This window comes from Ceratotherium simum, chromosome 29 (genome assembly GCF_057802395.1).
Source record: "Ceratotherium simum simum isolate JZ-2026a chromosome 29, ASM5780239v1, whole genome shotgun sequence".
NCBI lineage: Eukaryota > Metazoa > Chordata > Mammalia > Perissodactyla > Rhinocerotidae > Ceratotherium > Ceratotherium simum.
In genome coordinates, this window is record NC_141928.1 from 9,242,335 (window position 1) to 9,263,326 (window position 20,992).

The 20,992-nt window shown below is 52.9% G+C and overlaps 1 protein-coding gene across 15 annotated transcripts in view; it reads right to left on the bottom strand.

Moving 5' to 3' along the window:
• The window catches only part of RALGPS1 (Ral GEF with PH domain and SH3 binding motif 1), a 331,037-nt gene that overhangs the window by 13,078 nt on the left and 296,967 nt on the right, over positions 1 to 20,992 (bottom strand). For 10 of the 15 annotated variants that reach the window (XM_087419063.1, XM_087419062.1, XM_087419059.1 and 7 more), the window contains 3 exons: positions 14,871 to 14,997; positions 13,171 to 13,328; positions 10,788 to 10,839 (listed from right to left, as the gene is read on the bottom strand). In XM_087419063.1, coding sequence (XP_087275189.1) covers positions 10,788 to 10,839; positions 13,171 to 13,328; positions 14,871 to 14,997 — 337 coding nt within the window. The remainder of the gene's footprint in view (positions 1 to 10,787; positions 10,840 to 13,170; positions 13,329 to 14,870; positions 14,998 to 20,992) is intronic. The other 5 variants (XM_087419069.1, XM_087419068.1, XM_087419070.1 and 2 more) reach the window with 1 other exon arrangement.

Sequence of the window (20,992 nt, forward strand, 5' to 3'; positions counted from 1 at the left end):
CCAGTGTCAAGGGGATGACTAAAATCCGGGCACACCCACTTACCCCAATGTAAGGTTGAGATATTTAACAGAAAATGCTGTACAGCCCAAATATTCCATGGTAAATCCAATTAAAAGTGCACACACAGACACAGAATTGTGGGCAGTCTTGCATGTCGGGCCCAGGGGGGCATATGCAGCATTATCATTCATGAGGGCAGAACTGAATGCCTCTGTTTGCTTTGTCCTTTCCAGCGGACAGTCTCCTCTGTTGGCCCCAGCCCATCCCCTGCAAATCTGCTCTGCAACCCACTGCAGCGTCCAAGAGTTGGTGCTCCAGGATCTCTCCATGGGCTGCCCACCTGGCTTCTCTCTCACTTGCAGTTCCCCCAGCAATGAGCCTTTCCAGGGTAAGGTGCAGCTTCCAGGGTAAGCAGGAAGCTTAACCTATTTGGGGGAAGCTTCCATCTTTCTCTCTCTTCTCTTCATCCTTTCTTCTCTTAGCAGAATGACTTCCTGTGTCCACTTGGTGCTCAACCTTCTCCCCACTTGTGCAGTATGGTCTATCCCTGGGCTATACCTAACCTTGCCCATTGGCCAAACAATGATGTAACCCAATTTATAAAGTCACACAAGGTCCAGACTTCCTTTTCAAATATTCCCTCTGTTCTCCACTGCTAGTCGTAGGTTGCTGCATAGTGCCCTATGGCACTGGACACCTGTAGGTGGTGTGCGGGTCCTCATTCATTGCAGCAGGGCATCATACCACAATTGAGCTCAGGTTCCTCTGCGAGGGGGCTGCCTGACCTTCCATCCTCCACTCAAGAAGGAACTGTTCTTTTTTTTTTTTTTTAAAGATTTTATTTATTTATTTTTTCCCCCCAAAGCCCCAGTAGATAGTTGTATGTCATAGCTGCACATCCTTCTAGTTGCTGTACGTGGGACGCGGCCTCAGCCTGGCCGGAGAAGCGGTGCGCCGGTGCGCACCCGGGATCCGAACCCGGGCCGCCAGCAGCGGAGCATGCGCACTTAACCGCTAAGCCACGGGGCCGGCCCAAGAAGGAACTGTTCTTGATGGCCGTCTTAGGTCTGTTGTCCAGGGGTTCAAGTTCAGGTCTGGTGGGAGTCTGATGGCAATCTAGGTCATCTAGGTCAACTGCTCTGGGACCCCACCCCTTTCGCCCATCAGTTACTCTTCTTTACGTGATAAAGAGCCACAGCATGTGCTTGGTCCCCCAAGTCATCAAATGTGACAGATCTTGGACCTTTCCCCACCACACCCCCATGACAGATGATGGTCACAGGCTGACCCTACCCCTACCCCCACATGAGCTGTGACACAGACAAGGCCCTGGCACACTCAACTCCCAGCCCACAGGCCAGATTGCCCCCTCCCTCTTCCATTCAGCAAGAGGCTTGCAATGCAGTGAGTGAACGTCACGATCTACAGATGACGATGGATCTGCTCTAATTTATGAGAAGCTTCACCATTACTGGCAACCCTTGTTGAGCACCTTACACCACGACACGTCACAATCCTGTGCCTAGGCAGGCTGCTCCCAGGGCTCGCTAACAGACTGCCTCCAGGGTTGCTCTCCTCCCCAGCCACAACTGGGGATTTCTTATGAGTCAGGGCAGGAGCTGACAGTGAACTTTTCTGGGGTGACCTCCCTTGTGCCCAGAAGACGTCTCCTCATTTGGTCTGGATTCCTGCTCTGAGCCGCCGCCTGTCTGTAGCTGGAGTTGGAGCCTCCCTTCCCAGAGCTGGATCCTCTGGCCCCTTCTCCACCTTTCTTCTCATGAGTCTTGTCCCCTGGTATCCCAGGAAAACGTGTGATGATAGTGGACTGTCCACAATTACCAGCAGATCCACAGACAGGGCAATGCGGTCTGTGCTGCCACCTTCTCTCCATCATTCTCTCCCCCTTTCGAGACAGTCCACGGCTGTAGACTTAACAGATGTTTGGCAGGACTGATGTTTGTTGATAGAGAGCTTTAAATCAGCATCTTCCAACCAGTCGAGCGTTTTCAGCAGTCTTGCCTCACGTTCTTCCCAAAGGAGTGAGGTAATCCCAAGTGCATGGGCTCTGGGGGCGTGCAGGGACACCAGGGTCACTGGGGCCGCTCACAGAAGAGTCACTAGTGAGTGAGTGCTCATATGTGCCAGGCCTTTGCACTCCTTATCTCACTGGAGCTTTAAGCACCATTATCCTCCCGAGAATGGGGAAACTGAGGCTCAGTGATGTGAAGACACTTGACCGAGGCACTATCCTAGGAAGCCAGGATTTCAACCCAGGTCTGTCTGACTCTATAGCCCAAGCTCCTCCCCACTCCCTGAGGAGAGGCTGAGGAGTCACATGTGGCAGAGTCTGCCCTTGGGACTGGGTCCACGTTTGGGGCCAGCACTGTGTGGGCGGCTTCCTGGCATTCTGTTCTCAGAGGCACCACAGTTGTTGGTTTCTGCTGCTACTCACACTGAAGCAGCCTTGTCAGTGTCTGTGAGACTAGATGGCCACAAAATTCTTAGGCCTGGATCTCCTGGGGTGGGGCTACCTCCCAGGTCCCTAGTCCCTTCGCTTCCTGATGGAGTATTGTCCTGGCAGTTTTGCCTGCCTGGCACTTAAGAGCAGCTGCCATTTATCAGCTGCTGACTATGAGACAACTAAGTGCTTTTGCACGCCATTCCTCCCAACTCTGTGAGGGGCACTGTCCTCACTCTGTCTCAGATGAGGAAACTGAGGCTCAAGGAGGTGAAGCCACTTGTCCCACCCCACTGGCCTGTCATTAGGGAGACACAAGTGCCCACAAAGGGAGGCTGGCTTTCCCATGTGAGTAGAGGGCCCATGTCAGTCAAGCTGCTCCAGGTGGGGAAAGTCAGAGCCCTCTCTCCCTGGAGCCTGGGGGAGTGACCCTGGCCTTGAAGGACAGTGCAATGGTGACTTTTCCCCTAGGCCAGCTCTTAGGGGAATAGAGTCAGGGTTGTGGTGGCCAGGCCTCCCTCCCAAGGTGAGCTCTGCAGGGCTGCAGGAGGGTTGTGACAGGTGGGGCGGCTCCGGCTGGGCCCAGGCAGGCTAGCATCAGCACAGAGGAGCCAGGATCTTCAGCCACTAGAACAGGACAATCTGATCACTTCCCTGATTTGAGATGTGTTATTTGAATGTTCAGGGCCAGAAAATGCAAAATAAACACAGTGGTACCTGGTGGACTCCAGAAATCATGGGATTCCTCCGACTGACATGGGAGCTCCCACTCCAGAACCACAGACACATTTCCCAGCCTCTTGCTGGGAACATGGGGCTGAACAGAATGTATCCCAGGAAGGCCATTTTACTGTCCCTCCCAGCGATGGATCTTGGAAGGTGGCAGGAAGGAGGGCTGCAGCAGGCAATCCTTCTCATGGGAAGTCTGGTCAGGGGAAGATGTAGGCTGGCAACCAAGAATACCTCAGTCCCAAAGAGTGTGCAAGGTGATGATGATGATGGGGGCGGGGGGAGGAGGAGGATGGGATGATGAGGATGATGGGATGATGATGGGGATGATGGGATGATGGGGATGATGAGGATGATGGGATGATGGAGATGATAGGATGATGATGATGAAGGGGATAATGGGCGCTTGGCAATGTGCTAAGCAGTATTTGTTCATTACCTTGTTTAATCATACAACACTGTGAGGCAGGCACTATTCTTATCCCCACCTTATAGATAAGAAATCTGAGGCTTGGAGAGGTGGAGTAACTTGCCCAAGGTCACAACACTAGAAAGAGGAAGAGTGGGTGGTGCTGTTGAGGTAGAAACAGGCAGGGTGCTGCTTAGGCCAACAGCACCATGAGAATTCAGACTACCCAAGGCAGGTCTGAAAGGCATCTTCCCCTCAATAGTTTTCTAAGTACACACATTAGGTGATAGGTATCTTGGGAGTTAAATTCCATAAAGCCCTGAGTCCTTGTTGCTGGACTAGGAGGTTGGGGAGCAGGGAGAAGTATTGGATAATAACTACATTGAGGCCTCAGTAACCTTGTCTTCGCAGAAGTAGGGACCCCCCACCCCCCACTTCTTCTGTCTCAAGTGCAGAGCCCCTGGTAGGAGTGTGCCTGTGGAAGGGTCCAGGTGATGCTCTTCATCAACAGTGTCCACCCGCACCAGCAAATCCTTGATGGGGAGCCAGGGCTTGGTCTTGGCCACTTCCTGATGATTCACCCTCATTTGCAGGCAGGAAGCTGCCACCCTGAGTTCTGCTGGGCCCTGGGAAATCCCTTCCAGCAGTACTTGTTAAAGGACTTTTACTTCCTGTGATTCACTCATTCTTCTCTGGGCAATGTCCCTGATCCCTGAGTGGTCCCTAGGAGCCATATTTGTACTGCATATTTAGCTGAGTGGACAGAACAACACCTGATCCAAGCCAGGTCAATCAGATTTTCTCTCCTGGCAATTAGGAACCAGATTTGAGAGACTGAAAGTCAGGCTCTGTGGGCTGGGTGAAGCTACACACATAAACTTGGGAGCTGTGAGGTGTCCATCTTCCCCTCTGTGGGCTGAGAAGTCTAGAAATCTGGTCTGCAAGGAGAGAGGGGAGTATGGCAGATATACATAGAGAAGGATGGACACAAGATAGAAGGAGAGTCCTACCCACTTTCTAGGACCTGACTCAGAGGGGTTGTAGGTATTGGACAGAGAGGCTGTGAGCAGAGATTTCTCAGCTACCTGTGAAGCTGCCACGGGTAGTAGGCAGGCCTAGCCCTTGTCCACCAGGGTCCAAGGTCAGGGTCAAGCAAAAGACCCAGGGACCGTCGCCCACTGTTCTCTCTCGGGGGGCCTGAGCTCCTGGGTGGACCCTCACTTCTCAGGCTTCAGTGTCTGTTGCTGAGAGCAAAGCAAGAGATGGCATCTTTGGGGGAAACCAAAATCAGAAGCTTGGCACATCGTCCACCTGGGCTGCCACCCAAGGCAGAGCAGAGGAAGGGAGGCACAGAGCAGGATGGGCCTGGGGAAACCAGACTGAGGGGTGGGCGGGTGAGGCACACGAGCCTGGGGGTGTTCCTGGGCCTCAGCCATGGGAGGCGGGGCAGCGAGGCTCTCTGAGAGAGTCATCCTGAAAACAGTCACTCTCAGGGTTGCACTTCAGTCCAAGTGGACTCCTCACCTCCAGAGCTTTGCCTCCCTCTCCCGAAATGCTGCAGAGTTAGGGGCTCAGAGGCACCCTTGTACCCTGGCAAACTTGGGGAATCTGCCAGAGCCCTCTGATCTTCTCAAGGAAGGAAAGGAGTGTCTGTTAAAACTCTGTTTTGGAGGTAGGAGGCTTGGGGGTCTGCTGCCACGACTCCGCTTTCCTGGAGTCTCCCTAAGGATGTTGGAAGATTCCCCCGGCTAAAAAGAACAAGGAACCTCACACAGGGCAGAAATTGCATCACCCAACCTCCTTGGCAGCCTAGAGCAGCTGCAGGCCGACTGTCTGCGGCTCCCTCTCAAAGGGGCCCTCCCCCAACTCAGTGTCATCCTGAAGCCAGCCAGGGCTGGTGGACTCTTGCCTTCATGTAGTCCATCCATCCCATGATGACTGAACTGCCACTGGGCGGATTCCCTCTTCACCCCACCCAGCTTTAGACCCCTTGATCACTTGCTTGCTGGCAAGAGGTACCTACTGTGTGAAACTCATAAAAATCCCAAAGTAAGTTCCCCAAACGCAGCAACTTCACCCATGTGCTAAGTATCTCCTGTGAGCATCCTCACTGCAGAGGAGGAACCTGAGGCTCAGAGAGGTTGAGAGACAGGTCCCAGGTCACTGAGAGAGCAAGCATCCTGACTCCCAGCTCTGCTGGCAGCATCCAGAGCAGACCATGACCTTTCACTGCAGAGGCACTAAGAACTTCAGAGACCAGGACACATCAAGGAGCCCACCTCTCCTGCAGTGACGCTTAGAGACATCAAGCATTTCTGGGCTACCTCTCCCATCCTGGTACACGACTCAGGCCTGCAGCCTCCTCAGGTCCCAGGATCCCCCTCAAGGGCCCGCTGTGGTCCTCTTCACCAATGTCCTTGGGCTTCTGCTTAACCATCGCCTCCACCAGAAGCCACCCCTGAACCCACAGTCTCACGTGGGTCACCCTGCCAGACACTCCCATTATGTGTTGCACGCCTTCTTCATGAGCAACATGAAGGACCCGGCATCACTGACTGAATCTCTGTCTCCCACCCTGACTGTGAGCTGTGACCAGTTCCTACTGCATCCCTCTTGCTCCCAGTGAAGGAATAAGAAACAGCTCTGCTCCAGAGAGGGTGGTCCACTTTCCTCTCCCTCTCCCTTTCCCTCTCCCTCCAGAGGGGCTTCCTCCAAGGACCACTCGGCCTCCCAGTCTTTCCACCACCTGTACTTCGGGTTGGTCTCTCACGTTTGTCACGTCAGAAGGCCCTTCCACAGACTGGTGATGTCAGACTAGAAAAGATGGATGGCGAGTGTTTCCTAATGAACTTGGTGATGTACTTTCATATTTCACCTCTTAGAAACTGATCAGTAAACATTTCTGATTATATCTTCTTTTAAAAAGTTAAATGTTAATTTTTTTTCTGGGTGTAAAAGAAACATTTACCCATTGTGGAAAATTTGGAGAATACAGAAAAAAATTAAGGAAAGAAACACACTCAATAACCCTACAACTCAGAGATAACCAAGATGAATGATATTATCTATTTTCATACATACATATATGTCCATCTCTATCATCCATGTTGTTCCTCTTTTAAAAAACCTCGTTTAAAATTTTTTTCTCTTAGGGTGACACTCTTGTTCTCACTTTCGTGCCGAATCAGGCATAAAGGAGCACCTATCACCTTTTACTGATGGGCCTGATGGAAACATTTCCTTCCCCCTTTAACTTCTGAGAAGCCTGAGGTTTGCTCGAGGTCCTCCTGGTGCAGCGTCCATAGTTCCTACTTTCCAGTCAATTAAGCACAAGTTGGAAATGCCCTTTCACGGCTGCCTCCCTCCCCTTCCTGGAAAAGCAGAGTGTGATGCAGGGCGCTCCTTCTGCCTTTGTCCCCACTCCCAGGCACTGAGGCCAGAAAGCCGCAGGTTGGGGACATGAGGTAGAGTCTTAGGACGAACCCACTCTTAACCCTTCCCCATCGGTTCTGGCCTCTGGTTCTTGAGGGCCCTGACCCAGGACCACCACTCTGCCCTCACTCTGGGCCCTGAAGACAGGGGAAGGTCTTTAGGGCGGCCTGGGGGCTGAGAACTGAGCAACACCTCCCTGAGTCTGGCCGCTTCATGGCTCCAGTCTGTCCCCCCACCGACCAACACAGACACAGAGCCTGCAGGCCCTGTGATCTTGCTGAGGCTGAGATGGATGAGGGCACAGGAGGATAAGAGCAGCAGCAGAAGGTCCTCTTGGCTCCCTGAACCCTTACTTCATGGTCCCAGCAAGAACAGGGGCTGGTGGCCGTGCCACCCCTCCATCTGCCCCACTCCCATAGAGAGCAGTGCAGCAGGCCGCTGGGACTCTGTGGGCTCCAACGTGGGTGCTCTTTAAGGCTGGCCACTTCAGGAAGCACTGGGTGCAGCCTGAGCTCTGGCTCCCACCCAACGTCTGCCTTCAGGCCACCAGCTGAAATGTCCATGTGTGTGAACTTGGGGAAGGCAAACTCGCAAGGCAGGGCCAAATGATCCCACCGTTGGCCGGACAACAGGAACCCTCCTGCCCACCCAGTCACAGTGGCATAAAGGATGATTAAGATGTGCTCTCAAACCAACAGAGGGGTATGTGCTGGTGACGGGGGTCACTGGCCTGGGGCCTCCCTGCCCTTCATGTCAGTGTCTGGCTCCATTTCTCTTCCTGGCCTGGGCCAAGCTTGTCACCAGGGCCATGGTGTCCACCCTAGCCTGGAGACTCTCTCACACCTCATTCCTCTGGGTGGGGCCCAGTACCTCCCGGGGTTTGCGCCCTTGGCTCTGGTTCTAAGGCCACCATCTGCCCACGCGGGTGTAAAGACGCAGAGAGAGCTGCGTTCCTACAGCATCTGCTGGGAGGCTGGCGGTGTCTCTGAGAGGCAAGGCTCCTTTTTGCTGAAAAGGGCTTTGGAGGCTCCTCTGGGGCAGACGCTGGCCTCTGGGCCCAGGCAGGGTGACACCTGGCTTCCAGGGAAGAGGGAATCTGCTTCTCTTTATAGAGCAGGAGCAACGTCACCTGGCGGAGGCCTAGGGGTGGAGGGAGGACCCAGTGGGGCTGAGCATTATTGGGTGGGTGAAGGTTAGGAATAAGGGAGGCCCCCGTGGCCACGTGAACTGTGGTCACTGAGCTGGGAGAGAAGAGGAACATTTAATGAAGATTTTCAGAGTGTGTGAGGTAAATCCTCCCCTCCAGCTCTCCCATGGAGTCTTTAGGAAAGTCTAGAATGCTCACATGCTTTGGAGGGAGTGGTTTCTTTCTGGTGGACGTGAAAAGAGGCTAGTGTAGGATGGAAATGGAGACCAGAGGCTGGGCCACAGAGAGCTGGAGGCCAAGGGGCAGCTGCCATCTGGATCTGGAGGACTGCCTTGGGTCTCAGAAGGGACTGGAGGGGACATCCTCACCCCACTGGCATCTTCCAAAACAGGTGGTCTCCTGCTCCCCTCAGCAGGGAGGTTCTGGACCAGGAGCTAGGTCCCAAGAGAATGAGAAACAGGACATTCTCCCTGAAGGACCATTCTGAAGGCTGCTGGAGGCAGGGCTGGGCATCTGCACAGGTGAGCCGCCTGTGAGATCAGCGCTCGCAGGAGAGCCCACCCAAAAAGCATGTACGATAGACATCCAGATGGATAGTGAATCTAATGCTAAATTCTAAGTGAAAGAGAGAAAAGAGAAATGCTACATCTGACAGTGTTCACCACTGAATTAGTACAGCATCGTCTCTCTGAGGCAGGAATTCTCTCACCATCTTCCCTCCTGGTGGCTCTAATTTCAGTTGTGGGTGCTTAGCAGGGACCGTATCTGCTACCCTCAGTGACTTAGCGTGGTGTCTGGCGGGGAGCAGTTGCTTAATAAATGGCTACTGAATGAATGAATGAGTGAATGAAGGAATGAATGAGCCAATGAATAGGTCCAGGTCTGGATGATATTCAGGATCTTGGCACCAGGCCTACATTTCCACTCAACGTCCCCTCATTGGCCAGGGGAGATGCTGGCTTGCCTGTAAACCCCCTTTTCTCAGGGTCTCCCCAGGAGTCCCCTGACTGGCTGAGAAAAGTCAAACTTTTGCCCATCAGATCTGGAGTCTGCCCCTAGTGCCTGTCTGGTTCTCATCCCCACTGCTGGGGTGGCCCCAGAGTGAGGGCAGTGGGGCCCACGGCATTGTTCCTCCCCCTTTCCAGCTCTCTATCCAGGGTTTCACAAGGACAGACAGACTGACCGACATGGGGCCGGTCCCTGTAGCTGTCACAGCAGCCCTCTGGTTGAGGCATGGAGCACAGTGGTGAAGAGGTGGGCTCCGTGGTCAGGAGGATGTGGATTTGGGTCAGCTCTGCCCCACCAGAGGAGTGTGAAGCAAGACAAGTCACTTCACCTCTCTGAGCCTTGCTGTCCACATGGGGACACTACAAATAACCACTGTATAGGAGTGTTTGAGGATTCGGTGAGACCAGGACAGTGCCCGGCCCACAGGGACTGCTCACAAAGACCACCTCTTACCATATTATGTTCCTCTGCAGCTAGCTGCCTGCCCAGTGAGGACTCTCACTGGGCAGGATTTACGTTCTCTTTGGCCATTTTATGAGCATGGGGACTGAGGAGATAGGAGGCTTCAGCACCAGAGGAGTGTGTGTGTGCGCGTGCACATGTGTGTGAAGTGTGCATATGCGTGAAAGGTATATGTGTGAACGTACACGCATGTAACTATGTACCCCTACATATGTGTGAGAGTACATCAGTGTATGTATGTATATGTATGCACACATGAAAGTGTGTACACGCACGTGTGTGAGATTGTGTATGTGTGAGAGAGTGTAGTGTGTGCGTTCATGTGAAAGCGTGCATAGTAACTGTGTGAGTGTGTGTGTGTGTGCCTGTGTGTGCCCACAGGCCCCTGCATACTAGTGGAGGGGCTGCTCTGAAGGACGGTGCAAACCTGACTCTCTGGGACATTCTGTCACTGGATTTCTCCCTGCCTCCCCTCAGCCTTTGAGTCATCGTGATGCCCTTCACCTTTGGTGGTGCTGTGGCCATGAGAGCTCCCCCTTCACTGAGTCCCTGTTTTCCCCAGCCCACCTGGCACCTGGCACAGAGAACAGCTCATGGAGTGGGTGCAGTGGGTGAATTCCTGAGTGGGAGGCTGGATTCCCAGGGCAGATGGGCTCGCCACAGGAAGCCAAACCCTGGGCCGACGGATCCACTTCACTGTCACCAGTGCCCAGCAGGATGTGTGTCAGCCCAAGGCCCGAGGCCGCGTGGGTGCAACACTCTCAGACCCCACCAGGCGGAGCCACGTGCCCATCTCCAGACTAGGCCCATACTCTGGCTTCTGTTTTCAAGAACCCACATTTCAGACCAAATCTGCTCCTAGGTCTCCTCAGCAGCTCGGCCTGAAGAAGAGGGGCTGGCCTCAGGCTCCTGGGCTAGCTCTGGACCAGATGATGAGTGGGGCTGCTCCGAGCATGGGGCTGGGACCCTCCGCCCTGCGTCCATCCTGCTCTTCCTCCTAGGTGGCCCTGCTCCTGGGCCAAGCTGACCTGAGGAGCCACAGAGCAGCCTCACCAGGCCAGTGGGGTGAGGTGGGGTGGGGCTGGTGCCTGCCCGGAACTGTCTCCAGCTCCCTCAGGCCCCGAGCTGAGGCCACACTCACCTTTCCAGCCCTGAAGACATCTCTTCACTAAACTCTGAGCTCTCACTACTGCCTGGAAAAGGAACACAGATCAATGAGCGTGGTGGGCGGCCTCGCAGAAGAGAGGCCAACCCCAGAGAGGCCTGTCCTCCTGGGTCACTGGGCCCAGGCCCCTGAGCTCCACAGAAGTGCCGGAGAAACAGCTTCCTGACCCCATGGGCATCAGTGTGACTCGGGCCTTTGCTGCTGCTATTTCTGACTTTCTGCCCTGAGAGGGTCCAAAGAACCATCGTGTCCCACTGTTCCCAGGTGGGTCCTCTACTCCCTTCCCGCTGTCCCCCTGAAGGCCACAGCTGCCTGCCCACTGGCCCACTGGGGTCTGAGTCCTTAGGCTTCTCTATTGGCCTGGTCTGGCTCCACCACTGCCTCTCTTCTGGCCCAAGTGAAACCAGTGCTTAACAGGCCTCACCTGGTGAGGACAGACGCTAAATGAGCACTTCTTCCCCCAAGGGTCAGGGCTTGACCGGACACTGGTCACAGACCAGCTGCCTTGCATTAGACAGAAGCCTCGATCGAGGGCCCCGTCATTCCCCTGGCCAGTGTACACACATAGAGGGGCTCGACCCTCCCCTCAAGCCTGCCCCTCTGGGGCTGACTGGGATGCCCTCCTTCTCAGGGGCTCTGCAAGGCCTGGCTCCGGCCACAAGGACAGCAGAGAGATTTTCTCCTGTCGCTTCACGCTGTCTTTGTACTCTCCCTCAGACCTCAGGGGCACCTTGGGTCAGTGCTCTTTGCCTGGGCTGCCTGCTGGCACCAAGGCTGGGCAGTGGGAAAGGGGGAAGGAGGAACCCTCAGGCCCTTTAGGAGTTACAGGATGGAGAGAACCAGTTCAGCTCCAAACAGGGCACAGGTACACATGGCAACTTGATCCCAGGCTTTCAGGTCCAAACAGAAAAACATCTGAGTTTCCCGAGTAGAGAAGCCGAGAACCAAGTTGCCTGGTGATCTCCCTCGTGGATACTGGACAGCATTGTGTCTGACTCAGTTTTCTGTCTCAGGAATAGCAGGGCCTGGGCTCAGGCACAGCTCAGAAAGTTTCCTGGATGTAAAACAGCTGTCCTGATGCCCAACTGAATGCTCTGGGGCTGGCATTTCTCAGACGGGTTCCTCAGAACCCCATCCCACAGGACGCTCCAAGGAAAAGGGTTCCACGACCAGATAACATGGGAACCTGCGGACTCTACTGCCTTCTTACAGAGCCATAATGCCCACTGGCACATTGAAGTCTCTGAGAAGAGACCTCCTCACCTGGTTTAATCCAGCCTTCCCCAACATGCTGACCCCAGACTCTTCCCCCGAGGCAAACCTAGGAACCACGGGCTGCACTGTCCTGAACTGTTGTACACCCCTGACTGGGTCCAGATAGGATGACCTCCCAGGACAGAAGGCAGACACAGACCTCGTCACAGACTTTCTGGGGGTGGGAGACAGCTGCCCCCTGGAGTGATACTGCCTCCGAGACTGGCCTCACTTCACAGGGATGTGGGACATGAGATTCCTGCCCATTTTTCCTGCCCCTACCACCCTCTTCCTCTCCGTGCTCATGGGCCCTCCACCTTAAAGCCCTCATCAGATCAAACCCCCAGCCTGGCAATTGTCTAACCCCCCACCAGCGCCGGAGGGTTCCCTGTTAAGGGAAGCAGACAGACACACAGACACACAGACTCCAGAAGCACCGGCTTGCTGAACGGGCACAGCCAGCAGAGAGTGTACTTGTCTGATGGCAGCAGTGACAGGTGACCTGGGCACTGCAGGGGGATAGACCTGTGACCAGAGCGCAAGACGTCCTCAGCTCTGACTTCAACCTCTGCCCATCCCAGCCTCAGCAGCTCAGTTTCTGTCCTCTCCATTGACATAAGCACTATTTCTGGCTGAAACTCAGACATGCAATTTCATCCTTGAAGATCAAGTTTTCATCCTCCCTAACTCTGGCCTCTCAGTGTGAAGACAAGTACACAAGTGCAAACCCGGTGGCCCACCCAGCAGCCTCCCTACTCCTGCATGCTGGGGCTGGTGGCTGCCCCAGGGACAGAAGCCCCACTGGGGCAGCAGCCAGGCTTTGACAATTGCCAACCAATGTCAGTGGGTCTCAGGCATGTGTCTGGCTGCTCCTTCCACCTGCCTGCCATGCTCAGGGTTACCGGCAGGGTGAGGACGACCCAGGGCACTTCGTGAAGCCCCGGAGGCCAGGAAGCAAAGGCCTCCCTGGCTCTGGCGACTCCCGCAGGGAGCCCTTTCTGCAGATGGTGAGGGGCCACTGGGCGCTGCACAGTGACAGAGACAGACACGGAGCACACGCCAGGCTGTGGCCCACCCGCTGTCGTGTGCAGGCCGAGACGCTTACCTAGGGAGAGTCCATTGGTGACGGCAGAGGAGGAGGTGAGGGCGAGGCCCCTACGGGGGCTGCGGGACTCTAGGACACTGTCGTCCAGCAGGTGCCTCGCTTTCTCCGATGGGAATGTCGCACTTTTACTCTCAACTACACTCAACTGACACATCATACTGGAAGATGGAAAGGAAGAGAGAAAGCAAAGCTCCTTATCTATGGAGTTACCATGGTTACACCTGCCCTGGGGGCCTGAGCAGATGGCGCAGCTGCAGGAAAAAGGCCTCCACCTAGAACCTTGCCACAAGTCCAGGTTCTGCCCTATCTCACAGCGTCACCTGGGGCAAGTCACATCCTTTTTCTGAGCCTCAGTTTCCCCATCTGCCAAATGGAGACTAACAATACTTGCCCTGCCCGTCTCCCAGGATGAGTATGAGGCTCAAGTGAGCAGATGGTGCTTGTGAGTGATGGGGCCACACAAGTGAAGGGGCAGCATGACCCTGCAGTCAGCACATCTGGTGCTGGAGTCACACACACCTGGTCCAAATCCTTGCTCCGACCCTACTACATTGCAAGGGACTTCACCCCGTTGAACCTCATTGGACTCATTCTTACAATGTATACATATAACCTACCTTGGAGGCCTGCAGGGAGCTCAGTGAGATACAGTCGGCCCTCCATATCCGGGGTTCCGCATCCGCGGATTCAACCAACCACGAATGGAAAGGCCTATGATGGTTGTGTCTGTACTGAACACGTACAGACTTTTTTTCCTTGTCATTATTCCCTAAACAATATAGTATAACAACTCTTTATGTAGCATTTACATTGTATTAGGTATTATAAGTAATCTAGAGATGATTTAAAGTATACAGGAGGATGTGTGTAGGTTATATGCAAATACTACGCCATCTTATATAAGGGACTTGAGCATCCGCGGATTTTGGAGGTGGGGGTGGAATCAAGCCCTCCCAGATAGCAGGAACAACTGTAATGCTTGACAGGCACATAGGCTGAGGTTGAGGCTGGCTGAGGTTTGTGTCTTAGTGACAGAGGAAGGGAGGGAGGGAGGGAGGGAGAAAGAAAGAGAGGAAGGAATAGAGGGAAGCAGGGAGGGAGGGATGGACCCAACTGTTCAGGAGGAGCCTGTGCCCAACACCCTGGGGACATGAGCATGGCTGCCCCTGGCCATGCCCAGGACCATGCATATCCCCTGGCTGTCAGCCCCACAGGGCTGGGTGAACAGCGGCAGGTTCACTGCTCCGCAGGCTTTCTGCAGCAATTGGCAAGCAGAGACTCTGAGCCCCACCACTGGCAGGCGCCACGAGACACCTAGCACTGCCCCAGATGACACTCACAGTGTCCACTGGACTCTGGGGTTTTCCACAAGGGAGGCACTAATTGAGCCTGGGGGCAAGCTTTCTGGAATCCCACCACTGCTTCCCTGCCCTTCCCTGCATGCTTCCTCCAGCGGCTACTGAGCCAGTGATACCATCACCAGTACATAGGCTATGCTGCCACAGCTACCCCCAGCTTTTCCTGAGCCTGTGCCAGCCTGAGGAGAGGGCACCAGCCAGGATACTAAGGGCACTCATCAGCGACTCCCAGATGAGACGGAAGAGGGCGCCCCAGGGAGCAAACATTCCCAGTAGCCCTTTAGCCCCTGCCCCATGCTCAGCCCAGTCCAGAGCCTGCGGGGGGCTTGCTCAGGCACTCACTTGTTGCCCAGGCTGTGGCTCTTCCTGTGTCTTGGGACCGGGGGTGTGGGGAGGCTGCCAGCAACAGACGCGTCAGGACAGGTGGGCCGCCGGCTGAACCTCGCAGAACTGGAGCCGGTGGAGGGGCCTGTGAACAGAGCAGAGAGAGAGAGATGGTGGGGGCTGTGGAGACTCAGAGGAGGAGGGCCAGGGTTTGGGGTAAGGTACCTGGCCTGGCTGTCACAGGTGGGGCATGGCTTTCTGCTCGTGAGACACTGACCCCTCCCTTCCAGTACAATTAGTGTCCAGGGCTCACAACCAACTGTCAAGATGGCCAGTGTCCTGCTGCGCATGGCACCCCCTGACCAGGCAGCCCGCTGGCTAATACAGAGGAGAGTACCGGGATGGACGTGGGGGATGGACACGAGGATCGGCAGCCTGGCCCCATTTCCCCCTGGAATGACTTATCTGAAGCCAGCCAGCTGGGTGACAGAGTTGAGACTTAACAGTGTGTCTTCTGAGTTCCCCTGTGTCCTCCTACAGCCACTCTCTGTTCTCTACCCCTTCATTCAACACAAAGGGATGGAGAGCTTACTGGGGAGGCAGTGGACTGACTGAGAGCACAGCTAGGTAGGCAGGGGCTCAGACCCCAGGTCTGTCAGTTACTGCCTGGGTGACCTTGGATGGGTTACTTAACTTATGCCCTGAGCCTCAGTTTCCTCATCTGAAAAGTGGGAATACTTCAACTCACCTTGCAGGTGGCTGGGAGGAGTCTTGAGGTAGTGTATGCAGAGTTTCACAGTTAGCACTCACACTTGTTTCATTACCATATTACCATGTCCTCCTCAGCCCCAGTCATGGAGCCACCAGCAGGTCACCAGAGCCAGGGGGTTGGGCCACAAACCTCACTGAGCAACATATGCAGAGAGTGAGGCAGAGTCCTTCATGCCGGCCCTGTCCACAGCTATGTTTTGAGGGGCAGGATCCCGACCACCGTTGTACTCTCTAGTTTCTGTTGCTTGGGAAGGGAGGTCTTAAGGGAGGCGACCCCAGATGCTAGCCTAGCCGTAGCTACCTGGGCCAGACACTGGAAGTGGGGGCCAGGGCTTCCACAAAGGGGCTCAGCCACTTCCCGCAAAGCACATCAAACACACAGGGAATCAAGGGGCTGCTGCCTGACCATGCTGGTGAACTTTTCTGGAGGGCCTGTGAGGCACAAGGGGCCAGCCAGGGCTCCAGATCCTCCACCACAAGATGCCGTAGATCCACAAGTGACCTAAGGGTTCCCATGTCCTCCAGCATGCGTGGATCAGGCTTATTTAAATGTCCAAAATAATGACCCCCGTCCCCAGCCTGTCCACTGCAGCAAGTCTAGCTCCCTTCTGGCACTTTGGGAGGTTCACGAGGCAGGGGCACTCACGTCATCTCGAGCTCTGAATTCCTGCTCCAGCTGTTGTCTGCCCACTGCTCTCCCCGCTCCACACCCCACTCCACACACATCTTCTCCTTCATTCCCCAAGGCCCCACCACCAATCCCTCTACTAGGCCTAATAACTTTCTCCCCTGGTCCCCTCAACAACTATTCCCAAATGTCACCTCTCTTCTTAAGTCCCCTGCACAACTCACAGACTCCTCCCCCCGCTTTAAAATGATGCCCCTCTCTATTTCCATGAGAAAACTGTGGTTGTCAGGTTTGATTGCTCTCACGTCTAGCCTTGCAATCACCAAATGCACCTCGGTCCACACCAGCCTTCCTGCCAGGCCTGGGGAACACGGTCTCCTCCGTCCAGAGCCCATCTCTCCTCTCTAGTCGGACCTGTTTCCTCTGAGAATTCACTCCATCACTCTCCCCTTCCCCTTTCTCTGGCCCCTTCCCCCAGCCGAGAAACACATTCTAGTCTCTCATTTTCTGTAAAATAAGGTGCGTTGGCCCCAGATCTTCCTCCCAGCCAGTCACATTTCTTCAAACAGAGGTCTGTGCTCTGCTTCTGCCCCTCTCACTTACTCCTCAAGCCACTAAAATCTGGCTTCTGTGCCTAATGACATTTCCATTGACCTCCTTTTTGCCAAACCGGTGAGCACTCATCGGCCTTCTCACCAGAGCCCTTGGCATCTGATGCTAGTGATCACGCCTTCTCGAAACACTCCACTTCCCATGTGTCCACGATGTCACGCTCTCCTGCTTCTTCTGTGCCTCTTCGATCGTTGTCACAATGTCTCCTCCATGGGCTCCTTATCCTCCAACAACCCCTCACATTGGTGTTTGCGACACAGGCCTCCCTCTTTGGCTCCTGGTTTTGATTTGATTTTGACTCAACAGACATGCTGATGACTCCTGAATCTTTACTGCAGTCTTCTTATCTGAGCCCAAGACCTATATATCCATCTGTTGGCATGATACCTCTGTCTGAACTTTCCTAAGGTACCCCAAGTTCCACTCAGCCAAGGTTGAACCTGGAACCTCCTCCTGTATTTCCAGCCTTGGCTGGAAGCACTGCTGGTCACTCAGTCACCTGGCCTGGAATGGGGGGTTGTCTTGGCTTCTCCCAGACTGTGACTTGCCTTTTCTCTTCTCACTTGCCATACCCAATCACCAAGGCTCCTAGATTTTGTACATCCCCTCCTCGCCCATCTCTCTTGCCACTGACAAGCCTGGGTTCCCACACTTTATCTGCTTCCTGTCTTCAGTCTGATCCTCTGAAATCCAACTCCCAAACAGGTTCACGAGTGTTTGAAAAACGAAAAGCTGGCCATGTCATTTCCTTGCTTGCAACTGTCAATGGCATGGTATTCAAACCCTGCCAGACCCAGTCATTTAAGTTGATCTTAAAATCCTGAAGGAAGAATAAAGGGACAAAATAGCCAAGACAATTCTTAAGAAGAATAGTAGAGGACTTGCCCTACTAGATATCAGAACAAAATACAAAACAATACTAATTCAAACAGTTTGGTGTTGGGGCATGGATAGAGAAATAGTTCAGTGAATCAGAAGTGAGAGCCTGAACTTGCTTCATGATGGTGGTGGCGTTACAAGTCAGTGGGGAAGAGAGGGTCTTTTCAGTATATGGGGCTAGAACATTTGGGTTTCATGTGGAAAAAGATGAAATTAGAGTCCTCCTACCTTATATTATACAAGTGGATTAATGCCATGAATGTGAAAAGCAAAAAGGCAAAACTACTAGGAAAAAATAAGAGACAATCTTTATGACCTTGGGGAAAGGAAAGAAACAAAATGCACAAACCCTAAAGGGAAAAAATGAATAAACGTGATTACATTAAAATTAAACATTTCCACACAAAAACAAACCAATAAACAAAAGACAGCAAAATCAACATTAAAAGGCAAGTTGTAGTCTGGGAAAAGGGATCTGCCACCCACATCATCAATAAAGGATTCGTGTTCAGAACTATAGAAAACTTCAAATATCAGCAAGAAAGAGACAAACCACACAGAGAAAATGGGCAAAGGACACAAATAGGAAATTCACAAAAGAGGAACCCCAAATGAACAACAAGTATAAGGAAAGATGCCTAACCTCACTGATGATAATGGGAATGTAAATTATAGTAAAAATGAGATATATTTTCATCTCATCAGATTGTAAAAAAATAATTAGCCTGACAATATCAAGTGCTGGCTAGGATGTGGAGGGACAGGAATGCTAGTTCAGGGCTCATATGAGTGTAGAATATCTGGAAAGCAACTAGCCATGCAGAGTAAAGGTGAAGATGCCATGCGTTTGCGACCGGTGTTTCCAACTCTAAGTCTCTACACTTGGGAAACTCCTGCATAGATGCACAAGGAGACACATTTACAAGGATATTCAATGTGGAAACAACCTACATGCCCCTCAGTAGGGAAATGGATAAATGAGTTGTGGTCTGTTCACTCAACAAATTCTACAGAGCAGAAAAAAATGAAAAAAACTGGATATACAGGTCCCAATATGGACTAGTCATAGAAATACATGCTAAGTAGAAAGAGCAAGTTGCAAAAGAATGTTTATGTTGATGGCATGATGTTATTTATGTAAAGTTTAAAAAACATACAAAACAGTAGTATATATGCTTATATATAGGTATTGAAGGGGTTCAGAACAGGCCTCCCCAAGATGTGACACTTTGGCACGTGGAATACTTTGAGCTAAAGGCAATCAAGACCCTGTGGGCTCAAAAGAAACCTTTATCCCTCCCTTAAAGAATTTAAATTGGGGGCCTTGCTCATAATAAGAGTTATTACCAGAAATAAATTTTTATGACCTATCTGTATGGCAGGGCAAACCTCTAATTACTGGACATCTGCTCTTCTTATCATCCTGTGAATTGCCCTCCTCCCCTACGAAGCCTTAGGCCCCTATCTCATTCCTTAGCCCAAGATGGCATATATACCTTGTTTTACCCTTTTTGTCTCTGACCCTGTCACATATGTGGGTTCCTGTAGGTACACAATTAAATTTGATTTTCTCCTCTTAATCCGTCTCAAGTCAACTTAATTTTTATTTTATTTTTTTGGTGAGGAAGATCACCCCTGAGCTAACATCTGTGCTAATCCTCCTCTTTTTGCTGAGGAAGACCGGCTCTGAGCTAACATCTATTGCCAATCCTCCTCCTTATTTTTTTTTCCCCCAAAGCCCCAGTAGATAGTTGTATGTCATAGTTGCACATCCTTCTAGTTGCTGTATGTGGGACGCGGCCTCAGCATGGCCAGAGAAGCGGTGCATCAGTGTGTGCCCGGGATATAAACCCGGGCTGCCAGTAGCGGAGTGCGTGCACTTAACCACTAAGCCACGGGGCCGGCCCTCAACTTAATTTTTAGATGAGTGAGAAGAACCTAGAAGGGTAGAGGAAAATTTCTTCCTCCCCTACAGTACATATGCAGTAAAATACAAACACCTGCACAAGAATGACACAGAGCGGTACCAGGACAGAAGTACTTCTCTCAGGAAGAAAGGAAAGGATGGGTGAGACGGACTTTTGCTTTTTCTGTGATGTTAATTACTTGAAAAATATAAAGCAAATATGGCAAAATGTTACTTCTGTTAAATATGGGTGGTGGGTACAAGGGATATTCTCTATGTATTAAATATTTCATTATTTAAAATGAGAATACTTTAAAACTACTGGACACCTACTCCGTGCCAGGTGCCGTGCTAGAAGCTGTGCTGGAATCTTCCGTTTGCCCTCCAGATCCGTCCTGCACCTTTCTCCATGCTGTGCACGGGGCCTAGGTCAGTGGGCTCCCTCCCTTCTTGCTCCCTGCAGGTCAGGCCAATGGGGAGCCCTGGTCAGAGACTGGGGGAAGGGAGGAGAGCGAGGCTGGGGTACTGCTTCCTCCAGCTCTCTCCTGTGGGGCCACTCCCGAGAGGCAGCAGTCTTCTCAAACCTCTCTACTCTGGATTTGGTAACCACTGCCTCCCTGTACTCCTGCAGGCCTGGGGGCTGTTACAGGACCCCACTATTTCTAGCCATGGGGTGCTGTGCTGTCCCTTGGGGTTCCCCTACACCCTGCCCACGTCTTTGTAAATAGCCCCGTTCTGAAACTCTCCTCCGGTCACCCCATTTGAGTGTGCCGTCTGTGTCCTGCTGCAGCCCTGCAATACCTTCACATTTAACCCACATAACACCCCTTGGAGGACTCTATTATTAGTGTTAATTCACAGGTAGGGAAGCAGGAGCTCAGGAGGTTAGGCATCGAAGACAGGGAGTTGGTTGGCACAGGAATCATTTTCAAGTCTAGGCCTGCGAATTCATGGAGTGGACACCTGGGACCACCTGCCCAGCACCTTCTCCAGGAATCTCCCCTCCCACGAATGGGGTCACTAATGTGGCCTTGCCCCTGGTCCTGGCTAGGGGTAGACACCTTCCCCAGGATTTTCCGATTTGAGACTAGAATATATTTGAGGACAATCTCTTTTTGTTGGATGAGAAATACAACCTAGACACTGTCGACGGCCATGTTTCCCTTCTCGTGAAGAAGGAAGCGGGTCTGTAGTGACAGAGGCTCACAGAGTGAGGCAAAAAGCAGGGTGGAAGGGAGTCCTGTTCCAGTTGTTCCCGAAGCCCAGGGCCTCCCAGTCCTTCCCTGGCCTGGCTGCTCAGCTCTCCCTGGATTCCATGAGTCAACGGTTTCCCTTTTGGTTGAG